Raw genomic sequence first — 26,268 nt, forward strand, 5'->3', positions numbered from 1 at the left:
CATATTTTAGAGCCATGCCAGTGGATATATACAAATTTAGAATTATTACATCTTCCTATTGATTGAAATTTTATCACTATAAAAAGTCCCTATTTATTATTTACCTTAAAGTTAGTTGACATTAGTTTAGCTCCATTATATTATTATCCATTAGTGTACACAGAGTATTCCTTCTCCATTTTTATCATTTCTCTCTTTTTTTTGTGGCCACACCTACAGAATATGGAAGTTCATGGGCCAGGGATTGAATAAGAGCTACAGCTGTGACCTACCCCACAGCTATGGCAATGCTGGATCCTTTAACCCATTTTGCTGAACCAAGGGTCAAACATGCACCACCACAGCAACCTGAGCTGCTGCATTCAGATTTTTAACCCACTGCGCCACAATGGGAACTCCATCCCTTTTCCATTAAAAAAAAATTTTGTCATTATATGTCATATTTTAAGTGTTATCTCTTGTAATTCACTGTGATAATTTCATTTTTAAAATAGTGTACTTAGTCCACATACTTTTTTGAGGTAAGAACACAACATGAGATCTACCCTCTTTTTTTTTTTTTTTTTTGTCTTTTTAGGGCCACACCCTCAGCATATGAAACGTTCCCAGGACAGGGGTCAAATCTGAGCCACATCTGCGACCTACACCACAGCTCAAGGCAATGCTGGATCCTTAACCAACTGAACAAGGCTAGGGACATCCTCATGGATACTAGTTGGGTTCATTGACTGCTGAGCCATGATGGGAACTCCGAGATCTACCCTCTTAACAAATTTTTAGGTGTACAATGCAGTATTTTTTACTATAGGCACTGTGTTATAGAGAAAATCTCTATGACTTATTCTTCTTGGTCATTAGCTTTTAATGTAATTAATTTTTATTCGGATTTAAATCTAACATTTTGAATTATTTTGAATTATTTATGTTTTATAAAAAATTAGTATTTTTCACACTCCTCAGAAAAATGCAAGCTTCTTTCTTATAACACTTTAAATTCACATATTCCACCCATCTTTATACACTATTACTGTAATAAATTTTATATTTAAAATTTTTTATTTTATTTTAAACTCAGTAGATTATCATTATTATTTGTAAATACATGATATTTATGTTCTTCACATAAATATTTTACATTCTTAATTGTATCTTATTTAGGTGTGCATCATCTTAGGTCATTTCCTTCTACCTGAAGCATTCAATTTTTTTTATTTTTTAAAGTTTCATTGAAGTTAAGTTGTTTACAGTGTTATGATAATTTCTGCTGTACAATAAAGTGATTCAGTTATACATGTGCACACATAAATTCTCTTTCAGATTCTTTTCCCACATAGATTATCAAAGAGTATTGGTAGAGTTCTTTGTGGTATACAGCAGGTCCCCATTGCCCAATCATTCCATTTACTTTGGTATGCATATGTATTTGCATATACCTGAAACATTCTTATTTGTACTTATTTTAGCTATTTCTGCTGGCAATGAAATTCTCATAGTTTTTGTTATTTTAAAAATTTCTTTATTTTATATTCATTTTTTAAAAATATGTTTGCTGTGCTAAAAATCCTAAATTGGCATTTTTTTAGAACTTTAAATATATCATTGCATTCTCTTCTAGCTTCTATCATTAATTTTCCCCTTTATATAAAGATAAAGGTTCAGATCACCTATGTACCAAAGGAATATACACATAATCATTTGTAACATTAAAAAATGTTTTCTGAGTTCCAGTTGTGGCACAGTGGGTTAAGAATCTGACTTCAGAAGCTCAGGTCACTGCAGAGGTGCTGCTTTGATCCTCAGCCTGGTGTAATGGGTTAAGGATCTGGCATTACTGCAGCTATATTGTGGGTCACAGCTGTAGCTCAGATTCAATCCCTAGGTGCAACCATTAAAGAAAAAAAAGCAGAATTCCCATTGTGGCTCGGCAGAAATGAATCTGACTAGTATCCAAGACGCAGGTTTGGTCCCTGGCCTCACTCAGTGGGTTAAGTACCCAGTGTTGCCATGAGCTTTGGTGCAGGTCACAGATGTGGCTCATGATCCTGAATTGCTATTGCTATAGCTGTTGCGTAGGCCAGTGGCTACAGCTCCAATTAAACCCCTAGTCTGGGAACTCCCGTATGCTGTGGGTGAGGCCCTAAAAAGACCAAAAAGAAAAATAAAAATGCTTAGACATGAAGAAAATTTCTCAGAGGTTTAACTATGTTTGAATTCCAACAGTCTGATACTGAGGCCACATCTACAAAACGCAGTTGTGTTGTGATATTTGGCTGAATTTTCCAATTTCTCACTGTTCCTTGATTGCCTTTTCTAATGTTTTCCAAATTGAGGTGCCTGTTTAAGATATTGGAATGTGGTAATAAGATATTAGGACTTAAATTTATATATTTTAGTTCATCTTTCAAAATTTCCATCTTAATGATTGATTTATAAGGTATATTATTACAGTAAAATATGAATTATACACACATCACACATATAGAATTTTGTTCAGAAGAAGGTTTGAGAAACACTACTTTAAACTGTAGGAAGGAAGTCAAAATCAGTGAAGATATAAAGTATTTTCTCCAAAATGTAAAATCAGTGATCCAGGAAGCATGTCAGACTTCAAAACTATTAAATTTCCAGACGCTCAGGCCATATCTTCTAGCTGCTCTATAGAATGAATGTGGTTTTAACACAGAATAATAGACAATTGATCAATTGCCTTCTGTGAAAGCAAATAGCACAAGCTTGGACAATTACAGAAATCTATGAAGTTTCCTTTTTCAAGGTCATTCAGAGCAGTGATTCCTAAGCAGAACTGAGTGTCCAAGTAAACTGGGATAGTTTTTAATTACAGACTTGAGTCACACACAGAGATTCTGCTTCATGGGTCAAGAGTTGCTCTCAGACATATTTACATTTCTGAAGTGTTCAAATTAACTCTGCTATTTACCTCTACTTGAGAAACACTGGACCAGATATTTTTATTAGTCAGTGTCTCCAAAATCTTTCCTAATTAGTCAGTAGTTTTTCAATGATAAATATGGGCCAGGCTTTGTGTTGGTACCGAAGATGTACTTAGAAAATGAAAATAGATTTCACTAAAATATAAATACACTTGACCATTTTGATCTATTTTTGTTTGTTTTTACAAACTTCATGGCTTAGGTCAGTCATATCTGTATAAAAGTATATCTCAAAATTAGCAATTGTCATAATCTACTGTTCCTGCTCACTAATAAGGAAATAATGTTAAAATATAAACTATACCATGTGTATCTTCAGTAGACAATACAATTATTACCAAATTAAATGGGTACTATACAAATGTAAAATATCATGGACCAATTTTTACCTGTGTGTAGGAGTAATTCAAAATACAGACCAATACTTACTCTCACACATCATTAGTGCTTTAAGTCCAAAGAACATTAAAAAGTTATGAGTTTTCTTCAGAATTTATTTAGTGAATTTAGAAAATATATGATTCATTATTGGTTTTAGATGTTTTCAATAGAGAACTGCAGCACAGACTGGTTTAAGTTACCATTCTATATAATTAAATATGATAATGTACATATTTTAGATTTTTTCAAATTAGTGTTTATATTTCAGCTTTGGTCCATAGTTTATTTTTGTTCAAGTTTCTGATGAAAATATAGTCTTATTCATCTATACAGTTCTGTTCAGGAGAAAGGAAGAGTGATGTGAATTATAGGTAAACATTATTAGATAATATAGCTCCGAAGATGCCTGAGATATATCAAAACATTACTGTAGAAAGCATATTGATTATTAGTCTTGTTACAAATTTAATTAAAGCATTTTATTTTTAACAGACAAGAAGTAAACATCAGAACGTATGATAATTCAGTACCAAGTAAGAATTTAGTCTTTGGATTTCAATATTATTTAGATCATATTTGAAAATAATTTTAGGGAAAATAACTAGTCTCTTCCATTCAATGTTTGTAAAGTTTAAAATACCCTACCTAAATTTTTGTTAAAATTTAAGAGAAGTATGTATATTGGTATATAAAATATTTCTGGCCTTGATGTGGGATTGTCCTAGCTATTTTAAAAGGAAATGTTTAGTCTTTCCTTATTATAAAAGCCAACCTTAATTGTATAATATTTCATTGTGTTTAAAATACACAATTATAAATCTCAAAGTGGATAAAAAAATATAGTCAGAAAGATGAAAATGGACAGTTTATGTGTTGAACAGCTACAATTTTAGGACAGATCACTTTAATATATTGAGCTGAAATTCACCTACACCACATCACAAAAGTTCCAGAAAAAGAGAGAAAGTGTCTGAGAAAATATTTGAAGAGAATATAGCTGAACACTTCCCTAATATGAGAAAGGAAACAATCAGGTAGAGGAAATGCTTTATTATTCTCTCTCATTTCAGTCAGTGAATCAAGCAAAAAATTATGGAATCAACAATACTTCACTTTAACATTCCCCAATCCACCTCAGCCAGGTAGAAAAAGGAGATCAAGAACTTCAGGATTACAAATCACAGTTCCTGTAAGTACTGAAAAGGTTATTGTTAAACTAAATCTAAGATGATTAAAAATATATAAATATAAATAAAATATATGTAATCTAGAATTTTCTACTTTTGGTGGCAGATATTTTTAAATTTATAATTCCATGTAGAGTAGATTGCCCCCAACTGCTTCATATTAAACTTTATCCCATTTCAAAGGGACTATATAGCTCATATGTTAGGCAAGCTGGAGGATCTAATGCTGTAAATGGTGGGATCCCTCAGGAAATGTTTACCAACTGCAGATACATCTAAAATTTGAATCTGAGAACAGGAGGTGATATTGAGATTTGATGTCTCTCCATTTTCTTTAATTTGGCATTCAAATACTGGATACTTGGAGATGCCAGTTTTCTACTACTTTTATAAAGTGAAGTTATTCTATCAACTAGAAAAGGTAAAAACTAGCCTACAGAAGTCACCCATAGTGATACCAAAATATGTTTTTAAAACATCACCCAAAGCAGAGTTAAAATAAATGCATTTATTCAAGAGTCATCTATTACATCTGTAGATATCCAAGTTTCACACTTCTCTTCATGGTCTTCTTTAATTCCATATAACCATTTCACTGACTGGTGATAACCCTACTGGATAGAGAAGGAACATATGAAGTAAATGTAAAATTTATCTATGTGGCCACTGCAACAACCAAATTTGGCAAGAGTTTGGGTAGGAGTAAAAAAAAAAAATCAATATGGATAAAACATGTGTCATATTTTACATCTCTGTTTTTGGCAGTACATCACAGCAGGTATCTAAGGCTCTCAATTTGAACAGAGACCTTAAAAGGAGGACTTAGGAAACAGACTAGGTTTGAAGCCTACAGAATTGCAGCCTATCACAAGAATTATCATGACAAACTTCAAGGGCATTAGCTTATTTTTTACCTAACTTGAGGCAAAAGGGAATAAAAATGTTCCAAAAGACCTCTCCCATATAGGAATCCAAAGGAACCTACTCTCTGTTGTGAAGATAGGACATGAAATGTCTTGGATTATTGTGGTTCTACTCTGATCCTAATATGAATCACTGAGGAAATTCTAAGGTTTCTCTTAAATTCCTTTTATTTCCAAAGTGAAGTTGTCTCACATACACACACAAATGCCCACAGAATGTTGAAAAAGAAAAAAAAATAGTTATTGAAAAGCCATACAATTTTTATTTCTATTTAAAAAGATATAACTTATTCAAAAGAGCTTATTATTTTAACTGATCTTTTCAGAGACATAACAAAAGAAATTTAAAGGAAGTTCAGAAGCCACCTCATATATGGATAAGGCATTCTTTAAGAAAAAAATTTCAAAGGCCATCTATTTACTTAACTATCAGTAGACAAGTTTCATTCAGACATCCTTATACTCCTATAACCCATCCTAAAATGTCAGAAGCTAAAAAATCCAATGGAAAAAAAGGAACAACTTCAAAGAAAGTTTTCAAGAAAGATATAAGCCCACATGGAACAACTCTAGAATCAAATAAAATATTAAATTGTGAGAAACCTAAAAGAAGAAATAAAACAGATAAAATTCCATTAAAATCATCACATGAAAGTGAACTATCTAAGAAATCAAAGTCCAAATCAGAAATAAACCCAGATTCCAAAGAATCAAAGTCCATCTCAATAACAGATCAGAAAAAAGATAAGAGAAATTCAAAGTTTTCCAGGGATATGAATATTGAATCCATATGTGCAAAGAAGTATTCTAAGAGTTCAAAGAACAATTCTGATGACAAATCAGAGACTTGCTCAAAAAATAATTCAAATAAGGATTTAAAGATGTATTTAGAGGAGTCTTGTGCTGAATCCATGGAATTTGATATATGGTTAAGGAATTACTCACAGAATAATTCAAAGAAGCCTCCAAAGAAGGAAACAAAAAAAGATGCAAAGAAGAGCTCTGATGCTGAATCTGTAGATTCAAAAGATGCAAAGAAAGATAAGAAAAATACAAAGAAAGACAAGAAGGATGCAAAGAAGGATGCAGAGTCTACTGATGCAGAATCTGGGGAGTCAAAGGATGCAAAGAAAGATTCAAAGAAAAGTAAGAAAGATTCAAAGAAAGATGACAAGAAAAAAGATGCCAAGAAGGATGAGACATCTACTGATGCAGAATCTGTAGACTCAAAGGATGCAAAGAAAGATTCAAAGAAAGGTAAGAAAGATTCAAAGAAAGATGACAAGAAAAAGGATGCCAAGAAGGCCACAGAGTCTACTGATGCAGAGTCTGTAGACGCAAAGGAAGCAAACAAAGATTCAAAGAAAGGTAAGAAAGATTCCAAGAAAGATGACAAGAAAAAGGATGCCAAGAAGGCCACAGAGTCTACTGATGCAGAATCTGTAGACTCAAAGGATGCAAAGAAAGATTCAAAGAAAGGTAAGAAAGATTCCAAGAAAGATGACAAGAAAAAGGATGCTAAGAAGGATGTCATGTCTACTGATGCTGATTCTGAATCTGAAGCAGATCCAAAAAAAGGTAAAAAGGAATCAAAGAAGGATAAGAAAGATTCAAAGAAAGGTGACAAAAGTAAATCTGCAGTGAAGTCTGAAGAATCTACTGAAACAGAGTCTGATTGGGAGTCAAAGAAGAGCAGGAAAGGTTCAAAGAAGGTTAGGCAAGATTCAAAGAAAGATGCCAAGAAGGGTATAGAGTCTAGTGATGTTGAATCTGATGTATCTTCCAAGAAAGACCTAAAGAACCCTCCAATGTTTAAAAGTTCAGATGCTGAATCTGAAGAATCACTACATAAACTTGGGCCTAAAAAGAGAGTTGATGAATCAGATGCCACATCTACAGATTCAAAGAAGGAAACACTGGAACCAAAGAAAGTATTCAAAATGCCATCCAGAAGGACTACTTTCAAAGAAAAAGGAAAAAAAATAAGTACAGGTAGAGTTCCTCCATCAAGAGAAAGACCACCACTACCTCCTTGTGAGCCTTTACTTCCATCACCTAGGGTCAGACGTCTCTGTCAGTGCCAGATGCCTCCTCCACATCCAAAACCAAGATATGCTCCTTTGGTATGTTTACTCACATTTTATTTTTAAAGAATATTGGATTAAAATGAAAGAAATTTTAAAAGTTTGTATTTATATTTTCTCTAAAAAATAGTTCTCTTTTACTTGAATAATGACAAGTTTGGAACTCATGAGGAAGATGAACAGTACTTCTAAACTACTGAAAAAAATTCCAAAAAAAATGTGAAAATATTAAGAATAAAATTTAGGAGTTCCCTGGTAGCACAATGGGTTAAGGATGTGGCATCGTCACTGCAGAGGTTCAAGCCACTTCTGTGGTTGGGTTTGATCCTTGGCCCAGGAATTTCCGCATGTTACAGGCACAGCTAAAACAAAAAAGAATAATATTTAGACTGGAACAGAGGCTCATATTACACAAGTGGTTAACTCTTCTATACTTAAGAAAGATCAGAAATGGAGTTCCCATCATGGCTCAGTGGAAATGAATCTGACTAGTGTCCATGAGGATGCAGGTTTGATCTCTGGCCTTGCTTAGTGGGTCAAGCTATGAGCACTGCCATTAGCTGTGGTGTAGGTAACAGACAGAGCTCGGATCTGGCATTGCTGTGGCTGTAGTGTAGGCCAGTGGATACAGCTCCATTTCAACCCCTTGCCATGGGTGTGGCCCTAAAAAGAAAGAACAAAAATGAAAATTGACTAAAATTTCTAAAGTGTAGATTTAGGTGTGATTTAAAGACATTTCCTAGGAAGTTGCTGAATATAGTAAAAACTCAAGCAAAATTCGGATATAGCAGGGTAGAAACAGAACAGACTAAGATTCAGATATGCAAAAAAGATTATTCAATCTATATCTTAACTAAACTACTTTAGGAGCTGTTTTTCTTACTGATAATCTGGGAAAAATTAACTTGCTGGAAGTAACTAGATTTTCTTTAGTTTATAGCAGTCTCTTCAAGGTTAATTCAATTTCTTTGGAGGTAAATACCCTGTAAATTTAAAGTTTTATCTTCCACAAGATCTCCCCTTCAATCACTCTTCCTCCAAAACCTGGCAGTAAAGGGAATCTTAAACATCTCACTTTAAATGGAAGGTCTCCCTTTCCCATTGTTGTACTTCAATTCGCATGATTTATGGGCATCGGTCTGTGTTTCCTCTGCTTTCACACAGTGTTAGTTGTCTGTTATCAACATAGTAGGTCCAGTGCTCTCTGTCCTGATAAATTGAGAACATCTGTAGATATGATTGGGTCTTGACCTTAAGCTTTATATTTTATTTTCTCCAATCCTTTCTCCACTTCCTCCTTCTCCTATTCTTGTTCTTCACCTATCGAAGGGCTTCTATTTCCTTTTCTACGTTGGTGGGGCTCTCCATTTATCTTGTATTCCAAGTTTTTTTGATCATTAGTTTATAATAAAACTTTAAGTATTGTTCTTCACATATTTTCCACTTGGTGAGAGGGATTTATAAATTCCTTTTATTTTTAATTCCTTTTATGTCTCTCAAAAAGTCTTAATTTTAAGTCCATTTTTCTCTTTTCTTCAAATGTCAGCTTTGAGATTCAAAGCTGATTAATTACTCCCTTATTTAGGGGTCAGTCTTAGAGGTTGAGTCAATAACATATTAGCCACTAAAGAAACAAGATTTATAAGAAATGAAAATATATTGGAAGGTAATTTTTAACGTAAATGAGAAAAATGGACCCCCACAAAGCTGAATTATTGGAGTTCCCATTGTGCCTCAGTGGGTTAAGAACCCAAAATAGTATCCATGAGGATGTGGGCTTGATCCCTGGCCTTGCTCAGTGAGTTAAGGATCCATTGTCACAAGCTGCAGTATGGGTCAAATGTACAGCTCAAATCCGGTATTGCTGTGGCTGTGGTATAGGCCAGCAGCTGCAGCTCCAATTTGTCCCCTAGCCTGGAACTTCTATATGCTGCTGGTGCAGCCATAAAAAGAAAAATTAATAATAAAAAGAAAAAATAATGATAAAAGGTAAAAATAAGCTGAATTCTTCCCCCAAATCATATATTATGAAAAATAAGTAAAATATAAGAAATCAAGTTGGATTAATTTTAATTGTAAAAAATAACTTCAGGGTATATTCTGGGTTTGCGTGTATTCACATGAAGTCTCTTCAATGAAGTTCCATATGCATAAGTACCATCTAGTTAGGCTCTTCCATCCCTACCACTTCATTAAAACTGCTCTTTTCTAGATTACTGAAAACTTTTTTTATTTTTAATTTTTTTATTTCCCCAATACATTTTTTTTTTCTGCTTTACAGCATGGTGACCCAGTTACACATACATATATACATTCTTTTTTCTCACATTATCATGCTCCATCATAAGTGACTAGACATAGTTCCCAGTGATACACAGCAGGATCTCCTTGCTAATCCATTCCAAAGGGAATAATCTGCATCTATTAACCCCAAATTCCTAATCCATCCCACTCCCTCCCCCTCACCCTTGGCAATCACAAGTCTATTCTCCAAGTCTATGATTTTCTTTTCTGTGGAAAGGTTCACTTGTGCTGTATATTAGATTCCAGTCACAGAACTACCATATGACCCAGCAATACCACTCTTGGGCATATATCCAGACAAAACTTTCCTTTAAAAAGACACATGCACCCACATGTTCATTGCAGCACTATTCACAATAGTCAAGACATGGAAACAACACAAAAGTCCATCAGTAGAAGATTGGATTAGGAAGATATGGTATATATACGGAATGGAATATTACTCAGCCATAAAAAAGAAAAAAATAATGCCAAATACTTTCTTGTATCCACAAATACTGGTCCATCTCCTCTCCTCATGTTATTCTACAATACAGCATCATTTAAACCAACCTCTTCCTCTTTCTAAAAACGCTTTACTGACTCTATGTGATCCAGCTTTTCTTTCTACTTACTGGTAGATTTTAACTATTTTGATTATAGCTTACACTTTTTCACCTTAGATGTTGGAATGATCTAAGACTTGGTCCTGGATTTATCTATCTAAAATTCTCCCTTGGGAATTCATCCAATTCAATAGTTTTAAATATTGTTTATTTGTTTATTTAATAAATATTGTTTATTATTTATTTTAAAAATTTGTTTATATATAACACACTGTTATATATAGTGTGTGTGTGTGTATATATATATATATATATATATATATATATATACTCCAAAATGAACATATACAGCTTTATTCTTTCTAATGAGTTCCACATTCTTATGTCTAATCACCTACTTGAAATTTTGCTCTTGACCTTGTGAATCTACTAGGCATCTCAAACTTTAAAAAGCTCAATAATATTCTTAACCAGTTCCAAAACCTCTTCCTTCCAACTATTCTCCATCTTAGTAAAGGGCACTACCATCCACAAATTTTATTTTTAAAAATATGTATATTGTCTATGATTTTGCTCTTTTCCTCCTTCCCCACATGTAATCAATCAGTAAAATTTGTCTACCTTGCCTCCAAAATATATCCTGAATCAGTCCACTTCTTTCCATCTCAATCACTACTACCTAAATTGTTCCAGTCATCATCAATATCATCATCATCTTTGCTGTAATACTGCAAAAGTTCCTAACCAGTCTTACTACCTCTACTCTCCAATGCTTAAAAGAGTCTAATGGTTTGTTTCTCATTACATTCCGAATAAACTCAGGCTTCTTACTCTGGCTTTCAATGCTACATCATCCAGCCCCTACCTATTTTCCATCATCATCTTGAACCAATTTTCCATTTTATGGTCTAGCCAAACTCACATTCTTTTTGTTTCTCATACACACCAAGATAATTTTCTTGCCAAGACTTTGTTTAACTCTACCCTTCTCTTGGAATGCTTCATAAAATATGCATGCAGTATTATTAACCACAGTCACTATGATGTGCATTATATCTACATGATTTGTTTGTTTTATAGCTGGAAGTTTGTACTTTTTACCCCTTTCACTCATTCTTGTCCACTTCCACCCTCCTCACATCTGAAAACAGCCAATAAATTCTCTCTTATTCAGTTTTTTTGTTTTGTTTTGTTTTAGGGTTTAAAATATTGTCTGCATATAAGTGAGATCATACAGTATTTATCTTTTTCTATCTGATTTATTTCACTGAGGCTAATTCCCTCAAGTTCCATCCATGTTGCTGCAAACAGCAAGATTCCCTTATTTTATGGATTAAATAATATTCCATTATAGGATTAATATGCCATTAAAATTGTTGAATATTTATTCCACGATTTTAATTTTATCCATCCATTGATGGATACTTATCTTGTTTCCATGTTTTGGATATTGAAAATAATTTTGCAATGAACAAGAGGGTGCATATATCTTTTTGAGTTAGTGTTTTAATTTTCTTCTTATAAATACTCAGAAGTGGGATTGGTGGGTCATAGGGAAGTTCTATTTTAATTAAAAAAAAAAAACCCATACTGTTTCCCCTAGTGACTACAAATTTACATTCCTAACACATCCTCACCAACACTTCCTTCCTTCCTTTTTTTATAATAGCCATCCTAACAGATGTGAGGTGATATCTCATTGTGGTTTGGAATTGTAATTCCCTGATAATTAGTGATGTTGAGCACCCATTCATGTCCCTGTCGATCATTAGTATGTCTTCTTTGGAAAAAAATAGTGTCTATTCAGATCCTCTACACATATATTAATTGTATTGTTTATTTTGCTATTGAGTCATATGAATTATTTATATATTTTGAACATTAAGCCCTTAGCAGGTATTTTCATCCATTCCATACATTTATTTATTTTTAATTTAATCTTATTGGAGTATAGTTGATTTACAATGTTTTATTAGATTCAGATGTATAGCAAAGTGAATCTATCATACATATGAATATATCCATTCTTTTTTCCCATATATGTTATTACAAATTATTGAGTAGATTTTCCTGTGCTAAACAGTAGCTTATCCTTAATCTTTTATTTTATACGGTAGTGTGTATTGTCTTTTCATTTTGTTAATGGTTCCTTTTCTATGAAGAAATTTCTTTTAAAAAATTATTGTGAGTTCCTGCTGTGGCACAGTGGGTTAAGAATCTGACTGCAGTGGTTCAAGTCACTGTGCAGGTGCAGATTCGATCTCCAACCTGCTGCAGTGGGTTAAAGGATCTGTTATTGCTGCAGTTGCAGCTCAGATTGCAGTTGTTACTCAGATTTAATCTCTGGCCCAAGAACTTCCATATGCCATGGATGCAGCCATAAAAAGAAAAAAACAATTTTTTAGAGTATAGTTGATTTACAATGTTATGTTAGTTTCAATGTACAACAAGGTGAATCAGCCATACATGTATATATATCCACTCTTTTTCAAATTCTTTTCCCATCTAGGTTATTACAGAATATTGACCAGAATTCCCTGTGCTCTATAGTAGATCATGTTATCTATTCTATATGTAGTAGTATGTATATGTCCATCACAAATTCCCAATTTGTCCTTTCTCCCCATGTTTCCTCTTTGCAATCTTAAGATCAACTTCAAAGTCTGAGTATGTTTTCCTTCTGTAAATAAGTTCATTTGTTTCATTTTTTTAGATTCCACATATGTTTGATATCATGATATTTATCTTTGTCTGACTTACTTCACTTATTATGACAATCTCTAGGTGCACCCATGCTGCTGCAAAAAGGCATTATTTCCTTCTTTCTATGGCTAAATAATATTCCATTGTATTCATGTACCACATCTATTTTTTAGGAATTTTTACATAAATTTTATTAGAATCTAGTGATTTACAATGTGTTAATTTCAGGTGTACAGCAAAATGAAGCAGCTATACATATCCATACATAGTCATTCTTTTTCAAATTATTTTCATCTTTGTCCATTCCTCTGTTGATAGAAATCTAGATTGTTTCCATGTCTATTTGACATGGTCGCTTCCATTTGAAAAAGTATATATATATTCAAATATATTAGAATAGTGCATGTGTCTTTTCAAATTATGTTTTTCTCCAGATATAACCCTAAGAGCGGGATCGCTGGATCACATGGTAGTTCTGTTTTCAGTTTTTTCAGGAACCTGCATACTGATCTCCATAGTGGTTGCACTAAAATATATTTCCACCAACAGTGTAGGAGGGCTCCATTTTCTTCACAACCTCTCTAGAAGTTACTGTTTGTAGACTTTTTGATGATGGCCATTCAGACTGGTGTGAGGTGATACTTTGTTTTATTTTTGATCTGCATTTATCAAATAAGTAGTGATATTGAGCATCATCTTATGTGCTTTTTGGCTCTATGTCTCTCTTTGGAGATAGTCCTATTTAGATCTTTTGCCCATTTTTTGATTGGTCTTTTTGTTTTATTGATATTGAGACATGTGCTATTTGCATATTTTAAGATTAATCCCTTTTGGTCACTTTGTTTTGAATATTTTCTCGGTGTATATTTTTGGATTTTTTATGGTTACCTTTGCTGTGCAAAAAGTTTTTAAGTTTAATTAGGTCCAATTTGTTTGTTTTTATTTTCATTGCTCTAGGAGGTGGATCAAAAAAGATATTGCTCTGCAAATCCATGATTTTTTTTTTCTGTGGAAAGGTTCATTTGTGCCTTTAAAGCACTGGGAACTATGTCTAGTCACTTATGATGTAGCATGATAATGTGCAAAAATAGAATGTGTACATGTATGTGTAACTGGGTCACCGTGCTGTACAGTAGAAAAAATAATATTGGGGAAATAACTATTAAAAAATAATAATAATTTTAAAAAATATAGTGTTGGAATTAAAGTCAAAAAAGTTCTGCCTATGTTCTTCTCAAGGAGTTTTATAGTATTTGGTCTTACATTTATGTCTTTAACCCATATTTAGTTTATTTTATGTATACTGTTAGAGAATGTTCTATTTTCATTCTTGTACATGTAGCTGTACAATTTTCCCTGCACCATTAATTGAAGAGATTGTTTTTTCCCCATCATATATTCTTGCCTCTTTTGTCATAGATTAGCTTACCATAGGCTTGCAGGTTTGTCTCTGGGATTTCTGTCCTGCTCCATTGAGCTACACTTCTGTTTTTGTGCCAGTGCTATATTGTTTTGATGACTGTATCTTTGTAGTATAATATGAAATAAGGGATCCTTATTTGTTCACTTCCTTTTTTTCTCTCCAAGATTGCTTTGAATATTTGAGATTTTTTGTGTTTCCATACAAATTTTAGAATTTTTTTCTAGTTGTATCAAAAAAGTCATTGAGAATTTGATAGGGATTTCATTGAATCTGTAGATTGCCTTGATTAGTATAGACATTTTACAACACTGATTTTTCCAACTCAAGAACATGTTATATCTTTCTATTTGTGTCATCTTCAATTTCTTTCATCAACATGTTATAGTTTTCAGAGTACAGGCCTTTTGCCTCCTTAGGTTTATTCCTAGGTATTTTATTATTTTTGATGTGATGGTAAATGAGATTGTTTCCTTAAATTTCTCTTTCTGACTTTCATTGTTAGTTTGAGAATATGAGATTTCTGTGAATTAATTTTTTATCCTACAACTTTGCTAAATTCACTGATGAATTCTAACAGTTTTCTGTAGCATTTTTAGGTTTTTCTATGTATAGTATCATGTTATCTGCAAAGAGTGACCATTTTAATTTTCTTTTTTCAATTTGGTTTCTTTCTATTTATTTTTCTTTTCTGATTACCATGACTAAGACTTCCAGAACTATGCTGAATAACAGTGGCAAGAGTGGATATCCTTTTCTTTTTCCTGATCTTAGAGGAGATGCATTTATCTTTTTACCACTGAGTATTACCTTAGCTGTGGGTGTGTCATGTATGGCCTTTATTATGTTGAGGTAGTTTCCCTTTATGCCAATTTCCTGGAGAGTTTTTTTGTCATAAATGGGTGTCAAATTTTGTCAAAAGCTTTTTCTGTGTCTATTGAAATGACCATATGATTTTTATTCTTAAGTGTGTTAATGTGGTGTATCACAAAAATTGACCTCCGGATGTTGAAATATCCTTGTATTCTTTGGACAAACCCACTCAATCATGGTGTATGATCCTTTTAATGATTTGTTGGATTCCATTTGCTAGTATTTTGTTGAAGATTTTACATCTATGTTCATTAGTATATTTGGCCTGTAATTTCCTTTTTTTTGTGGTACCCTCTTCTAGTTATTGTATCAGGGTAATGGTGGCCTCATAGAATGAGTTTGGGAGTTTCCATTTTGATTTTTGGGGAATAGTTTCAGAAGGATTCTCTAAATGTTTGATAGAATTCACCTGTGAAAATATCCTGTTCTGGACTTTTGTTTATTCTAAGTCTCAGTTTCCATTTCAGTTCTTGTGATTGTTCTATTCATATTTTCTGTTTCCTCCTGGTTCAGGCTTTGTAGGTTGTACCTTTTTAAGAATTTGCCTATTTCTTCTAGGTTGTACTTTTTATTGACTTCTTGTTCCTTGTAGTAGGCTTTTATGGCCATTTGTATTTCTATGGTGCCAGTTGTAATTTATCCTTTTCCTTCTCTAATTTTATTGATTTGAGCCTTCTCTTTCTTTTTTTGCCACCTCCATGGCATATGGAAATTACTGGGCCAGGAATTGAATCCATGCATTGCTGCAACCTACACCAGAGCTTCAGCAATGCTGGATCCTTAACCCACTGCATTGAGCTGGAGATCAAACCCATGCTTCTGAGGTGACCCAGGCCACAGCAGTCTATCTTTTCTTCTCTATTGTTTCCTTTTTCTCTATCTTACTTATTTTTGCTCTGATTTTTATGATTTCTTTCCCTCTACTAATTTTGTGTTTTGTTTGTTCTTCTTTCTCTAGTTGTTTTAGGTTGCTTATTTGAAATTTTTCTTGTTTCCTGAGGTCTTATTGTATTCCTATATAATTCTGTCTTATTTCGTTTTTGCTGTGTCCCATAAGTTTTGAATTACTGTGTTTTCATTGCCATTTGTCTCTCTATTTTTTTTTCATTTCCTCTTTGATTTCTTCAGGCATCCTTTGGTTCTTTAATAGCACATCGTTTAGACCCACTTTTTGTGCATTTTGTAGGTTTTTTCCTTGTAGTTGATTTCTTTTCTTATAGCGTTATAGTCAGAAATATGCTGTAAATGATATCAATTTTCTTAAATTTACCAAGGCTTGATTTGTGGCCCAGCCCATGATCTATTGTGGAGAATGTTCTATATGCACTTGAGAAGAAAGTGTCTTCTGTCACTTTCTGATGGAATGTTCTATAATAATCCATTAAGTTGATCCAGTCTAATGCATCATTTAATACCTGTGTTTCCTTATTTAATTTCTGTATAGATGATCTGGCCATTGATGTAAGTGAGGTTTTAAATGCCCCCACAATTATTGTGCTACTGTTGATTTCTCCTTTTATAGATGTTAGCAGTTGCCTTATATATTTTTGTGCTTATATGTTGGGTACATAATATATTTCTAGTTGTTGCATCTTCTTCTTGGATAAATCCTTTGATCGTTATGTAGTGTCCTTCTTTGACTGTTGTAACCATATTTATGTTAAAATCTATTTTATCTGATATGTGTATATGAGTATTGCTACTCCAGGTTTATTTTGATTTCCATTTACTTGGAATACTTTCCATCCTCTCACTTTCACTCTATATGTGTCCATAAATCTGAGGTGGACCTCTTTTAAACAGCATTTATAGAGCTCTAGTTTTGGTATCTATTCAGCCAGGGTATGTCTTTTGGTTAGAGCATTTAATTCACTCATATGTATTTTGTAGGTTTTGTCCTTCCATTCCTCTTTGTTCTCGTCTCATGTGAATTCATGCCTCGTTTTAGTGTTGTGTTTGGATTGCTTTCTATTTTATTTTCTTATTTTTTTCTACTGTACAGCATGGTGACTCAGTTACACATACATGTATACATTCTTTTTTCTCACATTATGGTGTTCCATCATAAGTGACTAGACATAGTTCCCAGTGCTACACAGCAGGATCTCATCATTAATGCATCCTGAAGGCAATAGTGTGCATCTATTAATCCCAAACTCCCAGTCCATCCCAATCCCTCCTCCTACCCCCGGGTAACCACAAGTCTATTTTCCAAGTCCATGATTTATTTTATTTAGAAAGGTTCCTTTGTGCCATATATTAGATTCCAGATTTAAGTGCTATCATATGGTATTTGTCTTTCTCTTGCTGACTTACTTCACTCAGTATGAGAGCCTCTAGTACCAACCATGTTGCTGCAAATGACATTACTTTGTTCTTTTTTATGACTGAATAGTATTCCATTGTGTATACATACCACATCTTCCTAATCCAATCATCTATTGATGGACATTTTGGTTGTTTCCGTGTCTTGGCTGTTGTGAATAGAGCTGCAATGAATATGCGGAATTAAGCTCTTGTCATTTGCATCATTTGATAATATTTTCTCCCATTCTGTCAGTTGTCTTTTTCTTTTCTTTTTGGTTTCTATGCTGTGCCAAAGCTTTCAGTTTGAATAGGTCCCATTGGTTTGTTTTTGCTTTTATTTCTGTTGCTATGGGAAACTGGCCTGAGAAAACATTTGTAAAGTGGATGTCAGAGAATTATTTTCCTATATTATCTTCCAGGAGTTTGATGATATCTTGTCTTATATTTAAGTCTTTCAGCCATTTTGAGATTATTTTGGTGCATGATGTTAGAGTGTGTTCAAATTTCATTGATTTACATGTGGCTGTCTAGAATTCCCAGCACCACTTGCTGAAAAGACTTTTTCCCATTTTATGTTCTTGCCTCCTTTGTAAAAGATTGACCATAGGAGTCAGGGTTTATTTCTGGGTTTTTATGCTGTTCCATTGGTCTGTCCATCTGTTTTGGTACCAGTACCACAGTGTCTTGATGACTGTGGCTTTGGAATATTGCTTGAGGTCTGGGAGAGTGATGTCTCCTGCCCAGTTTTTGTTCCTCAGGATTGCTTTGGCAATTCTGGGTCTTTTGTGATTCCATATAAATTTTTGGATTGTTTGTTCTAGTTCTGTGAAACATGTCATGGGTAATTTGATAGGCATTGCATTGAATCTGTAGATTGTTTTGGGTAGTATGGCCATTTTTACAATATTAATTGTTCCAACCCAGGAGCATGGAATATCTTTCCATTTCTTTACCTCTTCCTTAATTTCCTTGATTACTGTTTTATACTTCTTGGCATATAGGTTCTTTGCCTCCTTGGTGAGGTGTATTCCCAGGTATTTGATTTTGAGGGGTGCAATTTTAAAAGGCATTATATTTCCATATTCCTTTTCAAATATTTCCTTGTCAGTATACAGAAATGCGACTGACTTCTGAATGTTAATCTTATATCCTGCTACTTTGCTGAATTTGTTGATCAGTTCAAGTAGTTTTTGGGTTCAGTCCTTAGGGTTTTCTATAAATAGTATCATATCATCTACATATACTCTTCCTATTTGGATGCCTTTTATTTCTTTTGTTTGTCTGATTGCTGTGGCTAGGACTTATAGAACTATGTTAAATAGCATTAATGAGAGTGGGCATCCCTGCCTTGTTCCAGATTTTAGTGGGAAGGCCTTCAGTTTTTCTCCATTGAGTATTGTATTTGCTGTGGGTTTGCCATAAATAGCTTTGATTATGTTAATGAATATTCCCTCTATACCCACTTTGGTGAAAATTTTTATCATAAATGGATGTTGGACTTTGTCAAATGCTTTTTCTGCATCTACTTGAGATGATCATGTGGATTTTTCCTGAGTAAGACCTGTAGTGGTATGAACTTCCCTCTGAGCACTGCTTTTGTGGCATCCCATATATTTTGAGTGGTTGTTTCTTCATTGTCATTTGTTTCCAGGTATTTTTTAATTTCCTTATTGATTTCCTCATTGACCCATTTGTTTTTTAGTAGCATGTTATTTTGTCTCCATGCAATAGGTTTTTTTCTCATTTATCTTCCTGTGTTTGATTTCTAGTTTCATGCCATCGTGGTCAGAGAAGATACTTGATATAATTTCTATATTCTTAAATTTGTTAAAATTAGTTTTGTGCCCCAATATGTGATCCATTCTTGAGAATGTTCCATGAACACTTGAGAAGAATTTGTATTCTGATATTTTTGGATGTAATGTCCTGAAAATGTCAATGAAATCTAACTTTTCTATTGTGTCCTTTGGGATCTCTCTTGCCTTATTGGTTTTCTGTCTAGAGGATCTGTCCATTTTTGCAAGTGGGGTATTACAGTCTCCTACTATGATTGTAATCCCATCAATTTCTCCTTTTATGTCTGTTAGTATTTGTTGGAGGTATCTGGGTGCTCCTATATTAGGGACATATATATTGATGATTGTAATATCCTCTTCTTGAATGGATCCTTTAAACATTAAATAGTGTCCTTCTTCGTCTTTCTTTATGGCCTTCATTTTAAAATCTATTTTGTCTGATATGAGTATTGCACCTCCTGCTATCCTGTTTTGTCCATTGGCATGAAATATTTTTTACCATCCCCTCACTTTCAATCTATATGTGTCCTTTGTCCTAAGGTGAGTTTCTTGTAGGCAGCATATTGAAGGTTTTTGCCTTTTTATCCACTCAGACACTCTGTGTCTTTTGATTGAAGCATTTAGTCCATTGACATTTAAGGTGATTATTGATAGTTGTTTATTTATTGTTATTTTAAATCTTGTTTTCCAGTTGATTCTATGTTTCTAATTTCTTTTCTTGGTTGGATGGTTTCCATTTATTTTATTCTTGAATACTTTTCATTTTTCGTGAATGTAGTGTTTGATTTTGATTTGTGATTGCCCTGTTTTAAGGATGTTAGTCCCTTCCTGTATCTGCTTTCTTTAGCCTGATAGTCATATAGGTTCACACACATCATTAAAAAGAAAAAGAATCTATATTTTTTACTTCCCTTGCCAAAATTGTATGATTTTGATGTCTCTTTTTAAAAATATCTTCATGTTTAGATATGTATGCTAGCTTATTTAAGTGACTGCTTTGCAATTGTGGTTTCCTCCACCATATTTCTTCCTCTCTTTTTTTTTTTTTTTTAATTTAGAGAGGACTTTTCAGTTTTTCTTTTAGAATGGGTTTTGTATTGCTGTACTCTTTTAGCTTTTGTTTGTTGGAGAAATTCTTTATTCCTCCTTCTATTTTAAATCATATTCTGGTTGGATAAAGTATTCTAGGTTGCAGATTTTTTCCTTTCAGCACTTTAAATATATATTTCCACTCCCTTCTGGTCTGTTGTGTTTCTGTAGAGAAATCAGCTGATAGCCTAATGGGGATTCCCTTATAATGCTTTTCTTTTCTCTTGCTACTTTAGAATCCTCTCTTTATTTTTAACTTTTGCCACTTTTTTCATAATATGCCTTGGTGTGGGCCTGTGTGGGTTCAAAGTGTTTGGGGCCCTCTGTGCTTCCTGTATCTTGATATCAGTATGCTTTAGATTTGGACAGTTTTCAGCCATAATTTATTCAAATATATTTTCAATTCCTTTTTATTTTTCCTCTCCTTCTGGAATTCCTAATTTTGTGTATATTGTCCTGCTTTATATTATCCTGTAGGTCTCTTATATTGCTTTCATGTTTTTTTCATTTGGTTTTCTGTCTACTGTCTTTTTTGGGTGATTTCCATTATTCTATAATCCACATCACTAATTCATTCCTCTGCATTATTCATTCTGGTTTTTACTGCCCTTAGCTCAGTTCGCATCACTGCAAATTAATTTTCTAGTTTTTCTTGGCTCCTCATTATGTTTTCTTATTCCTTTCTGAGGGAATCTACATTACTGTTCATATCTTCTCTTAATTCCTTCAGTATTTTCACTACTCCCTTTTGAACTCAGTCTGTGAAACTGCAGAGTTCTGTTTCATTTTTGACTGCTTAAGGTGAATTATCCTCTTGCTTTAAGTGGGAATGTTTTCTGAGCTTCTTCATCTTGCTTGTGTTTTTCTTTTTCTGTGAATTTGGGGAAGCCAAACTGTAGTCTTGTAAAGCTATTTCTATGCAAGTATATCCCTTTGTATTTTGGGAGTGGGTTACTATTTATTTTTGGTGTGGGAGTTTGAATCATTACTGTTTCTTTGGTGTAAGGAGGCTGCTATCCCCAGGATACTCAGTGTGTTTTCAGAGAGGAGGCAATGGGTAGGGCCAGCAGTCAGTGCCTCTTTGTTGGGCTCTCAACAGAAGCACAAGCTACTCCTAGTTTCAGGGGCCTTGGAAGTGGTAATGACCTCTAGTGGGATCTACAAGGTGACCAGAGTATTTGGCAGTAGCAGGAGCAGGGTATGTGAGTTCCCAGGGGATTGAGAACAACAACAGCTTGTGTTTGATTGCAATGCCCTCCTCTGAGGTTATTGGAACCCCAGGTGGTGCCTATTCAGGGACCCATAATGGGAGCAGGCCATGGCCATTTCTAGCATCAGTGATAACTGCAGTGTTTTGCCTCCACTACCTGTAGACCATGCATGAAGTGATCTGTTTCACCTAGCCCACATAGGGGGTGCTGCACAGTCTTTTCCTAGTTTCAGGGTCCTGGGAAGTGACAGAGATCTGGTGTATGGGTATGACTCTGAACATTCAGCAGTGATAGGAGCAGGGCCGTTTGGTTTCCAAGGGTGCAAGAGCACCAACAGGTGGTACTCGGTCACAGTGCCTTCCTCTGTGATGCCCTTGAAGTGACTGGGGCTGCAAAGGGTGCCTGTTCACCAACCCCTAGTGGTGTCGGGCCACTGCCACCTCTGCAGCCAGAGATAACTGCAGTTGTTTGCCACTGCCACCTGTAAATCATGCAAGAAGCACCTCAACCTGCTTAGCTCCCACAAGATGTGCTGCACAAAGTGCTCTTAGTTGCAGGTTCCTGGGAAGAGGCAGTAATCAAGAGTCTGGGCATTGCCCAGTGTGTTTGGCATTGGCAGCTGCAGGGCTGGTGTGCTCCCGGGGGAGCAAGAGCAACATCAGGTTGTATTCTGTTGTAGTGTCCTTCTCTGTGATGTCCTCTGAAGTGATTGGGACTACAAGTGATTTTTTTTTCAGATACCCTAAGTGCCAGTGGGCCACACTCACCTCTGGAGTCAGGGATAACTGTGGTGGTTTGCTCCAGCCACCTGCAGGTACAGTCTGCTGTGGGCTAGCAAGCAGCTTCTTGCTGCGGGAGACACCCAGTCCACAGCGGGCTAGCACTCCTCAGCCCTTAGCGTATCACTCCCTCCACTCATGGTGCACTGCTCTTTAGCCCCTTAGGCTGTCTCCAAACTGCCAATCCCAGCCCATTCCCAGGGACTGACCTCTGGAGCCTAAGTCTCAGTGTCCAGCCACCACCCAAGTATCTCAGGCTGTGGTGTCTGTTGTGCCAGTGGTTCAGATGATCTGTGAGTCTCTCACTCTGCTTTTCCATTCTCAGACCTGAAGCTGTGCTTTTCTTGTTGTCTTTGAGATTTCTCCAACTCTGCTGATCTTTCTGTTGGTAAGGTGGCTTGCCAGAGTGTGAGTTCCTTTTCTCCTTCACAGCTCCCTCTCGGGAATGCTAGTCCCATCCTCTCTCTCTTTTTTCTTTTGTTCTACCCAGTTATATCAAGAGTTTCTTGCCCTTTTTGGAGGTTTATGTCCTTCTGCCAGCATTCAGCTGATGTTCTGTGCAAGTTGTTTTACATGCAGATGTGTTTTTTTTAATGTGTTTGTGGGAGAGTGTGATCAGGACCTCTTACTCTTCCACCATCTTGCCTGCACCCTTGGATTGCTTTTTCAAAATTTCTGTATCTGTTGTGAATTTTAGGTTTGCAGTTCCCATGAGGCTTTGATATAGAAATGTATGTATGTATATATATATATATGTTTTAAGTTTAGTTGCTGCTCTCTTAATTTCAAATATTTTCCCAATATCCTGCATTCATATGCTCCTCGTGATTTCTGGTTTTGATATCAAGTCATTTGTAGTTGATTTCCTGTCTTTACTATATGTTTATCTTTACCTGTGAGATTTCCCATTAGTAATTTTCTTGTTTCTAGGTGTGGTGTTTTCTTTTCCAACTGGAGACGTCTTTATCAGTTGTTGTGAAGCTGTTTTGGTGGTGCTGAATTCTCTTAGCCTTTGATTGTCTGTAAATTTTTTGACTTTTATTGAATCTGAATAAGAGCCTTGCAGGGTAAAGTATTTTTGATTATAGTTTTTTTTTTTCCCTTTCATTACTTCAACTACATTACACAAGTCCTTTGTGGCATGCAGAGTTTCTGCTAAAAATATTAGCTGATAACCTTATGTGGGTTCCATGGCATGTAGTTTATTGCTTTTTCATGTTGCCTTTAATATTTTATTTTTAATTTTGATGAACTTGATTAACATATGTTTTGGTGATTCCTCCCTGAGTTTATCTTCTATGGGACTTTCTGTGCTTCCTGGATATTAGTAAAGATTTCCCTTTTGAAGTTAGAGAAGTTTTTCATTATTAGCTCTTCAAATATTTTCTCTGACCCTTTCTCTCACTCTTCTTCTGGGACCCTTCTAACATGAATGTTGATGCATTTAATGTTGTCCCAGAGGCCTATTAAACCATCCTTCTTTTCATTCTTTTTTAAAATTCTGTTCCACAGTAGTGATTCCCACAAATTTGTCTTCCATGTCACTTATTCATTCTTCTACTATTGATTCCTTCTAGTGTATTTTTCATTTCATTCATCTCTGGGGTTTTTTCCTTTAAATCTCTTATTTCTTTGTTATTTCTTTCTTGTAATTTCTTGATCTGTGCCTCATTTTTTTATTATCTTGGTTCATCCATAATATCATATCTCTGAATTATTTTCACATAGGTTGCTTATCTCTACTTCACTTAGGTCTTCTAGGATTTCGTCTTTTACCTTCTTCAGTAATACATTTCTCTGCCATTTCATTTTATCTATTTTTTTTTTTTTTTTTTTTTTTTTTTTTTTTTTTTGGTCTACGGTCTCCTTTCTGCAGGCTGCAGGCTGTGGTCCTTCTTGCTTCTAGTGTCTGCCCCCTGGTGGGTGAAGTTGTTTCATAGCCTTGTGCAGGAGGCACTTGTGCCTGTCCACTCATGGATAGAACTGGGTCTCATCCCTGTGGTGGGCAGGGCCATGTCTAGTGGTATGATTAGAGGTATCACTTGTATGACTTTAGGCAGCCTTTCTAATGATGGGTGGGTCCGTGTTCCCACCTTGTTGGTAGTTTGGCCAGGGGCTTCTCAGCACTGAAGTCTGCAGGCTTTTGGGTGAGGCTGTAACTTTCCCAAATGGCAGCCTCTAGAGGAGCTCACTCTGATGATATTCATGGGCCAGCTCCTCCTGCCTCCTTCCCCCACAGTGAGCCATAGCCAACTCCTACCTCCCCAGCAGACCCTTCAAGACTTGCAAGTGAGTCTGGCCCAGAGTCTAATGTAGAACCTGCCTTTCCCTGGGACTCAGCACATGTGAAAACTTCTGTGAGCCCTTCATGAGCAGAGTCTCTGTTTCTACCAGCCCTGAGGAGCACCTGAACTCAAACTTCTTTGTCCTTCAATGCCAAAAGCTCAGGGGGCTCTTCCTCCCAATTCCAGGCATCCAGACTGGGGAATCTGTCATAAATTTTGGAACTTTCACTCATATGGGAAAACCTCTGTTTTATAATTATTTTCCAGTTTGTGATTGATTCACCCAGTGGTTATGGGATTTGATTATATTACAAATATTCCCCTTCTACCATCTTATTGTGGCTTCTTCTTTGTCTTTAGGTGAATGTCTTTTTGCTAGGTTCCAGCCTTTTTTGTCAATGATTATGCAGCATTTAATTGTGAATTTGTTATTTTCATGAAAGGAGGTGACCTCAAATAGTTCTACTCTGCCATGTAGTAATCCATGTAGTACTCCATCTGTAATCCATGTAGTCAAAAACCACACTCTTTTGATTGCTGTATTTTAGTAATATAGTTTTAAATCAAGGAGCATGGTGCATCCAGCTTTGTTCTTCTCTCTCATAACTGTTCTTCTTATTTGGGGTCTAAAATGGTCTATACAAAGTTTAGGATTTTTAATTTTGTTCAGTTAAAAAATCACTGGAATTTTGATAAAGTGTGCATGAATCTTCAGATTCCTTTGGAAAGTAAATTTATTTCAACAAAATTAATTCTTTAAATCCATGAGCATGAAATAGCTCTCTATTTTTTTTTTCAGTTCCTGTTGTCAATGTCTTATGGTTTACAGTGAGCAAGTCTTTCAACTCCCTGGTTAATTTTATTTCTAGGTACTATATTTTTTATTGCAACTGTAAATGGAATTTTCTTATCTTTCCATTAGTTTATTATTAGTGTAGAAAAAAATACAACAGTTTTTTGCATATGTATTTTATATCCTGCAGCTTTACTGAAACTATTTTTTAGTTGTCACCATTTTCTTTAAGGTTTTCCATATAAAATATCAAGTCATCTCCAGATAATGACAGTTTCACTTCTTTTCTGATTCCAATGACTTTTCCTTTTCTTTCATAACTTCTCTGGCGAGGATATCTGATACCATGTTGAATAAAATGGTGAGAGTGAGCAACCTTTTTTCCCCTGATCTCATAGGAATTCCTTTCAGTTTTATATCATTCAAAAATATGTTAGCTGTGGGTTTCTCATATATGGCTTTTATTATGTTGATGTACATTCCTTATATATCATTTTATTGAGAGCTTTTGTTATAAATAATTATTGAATTTTGCAAGTGATTTTTCTGCATCTCTTGAAATGATCATGTTTTTAATCTTTTATTTTGTGAATGTGATATATCATATTGATTGATTTGGAGATGTTGAACCATCCAT

General features: G+C 34.7%; 1 protein-coding gene across 1 annotated transcript in view; it reads left to right on the forward strand.

Annotated features, from left to right (window-relative positions):
* Positions 1-26,268, forward strand: part of CYLC1 (cylicin 1) — a 115,041-nt gene that overhangs the window by 82,216 nt on the left and 6,557 nt on the right. Inside the window, exons 3-6 of the mRNA XM_021079847.1 lie at positions 3,825-3,865; positions 4,403-4,521; positions 5,769-6,473; positions 6,558-7,565. Coding sequence (XP_020935506.1) covers positions 3,825-3,865; positions 4,403-4,521; positions 5,769-6,473; positions 6,558-7,565 — 1,873 coding nt within the window. The remainder of the gene's footprint in view (positions 1-3,824; positions 3,866-4,402; positions 4,522-5,768; positions 6,474-6,557; positions 7,566-26,268) is intronic.

The sequence above is a fragment of the Sus scrofa genome, chromosome X, assembly GCF_000003025.6.
Source record: "Sus scrofa isolate TJ Tabasco breed Duroc chromosome X, Sscrofa11.1, whole genome shotgun sequence".
NCBI lineage: Eukaryota > Metazoa > Chordata > Mammalia > Artiodactyla > Suidae > Sus > Sus scrofa.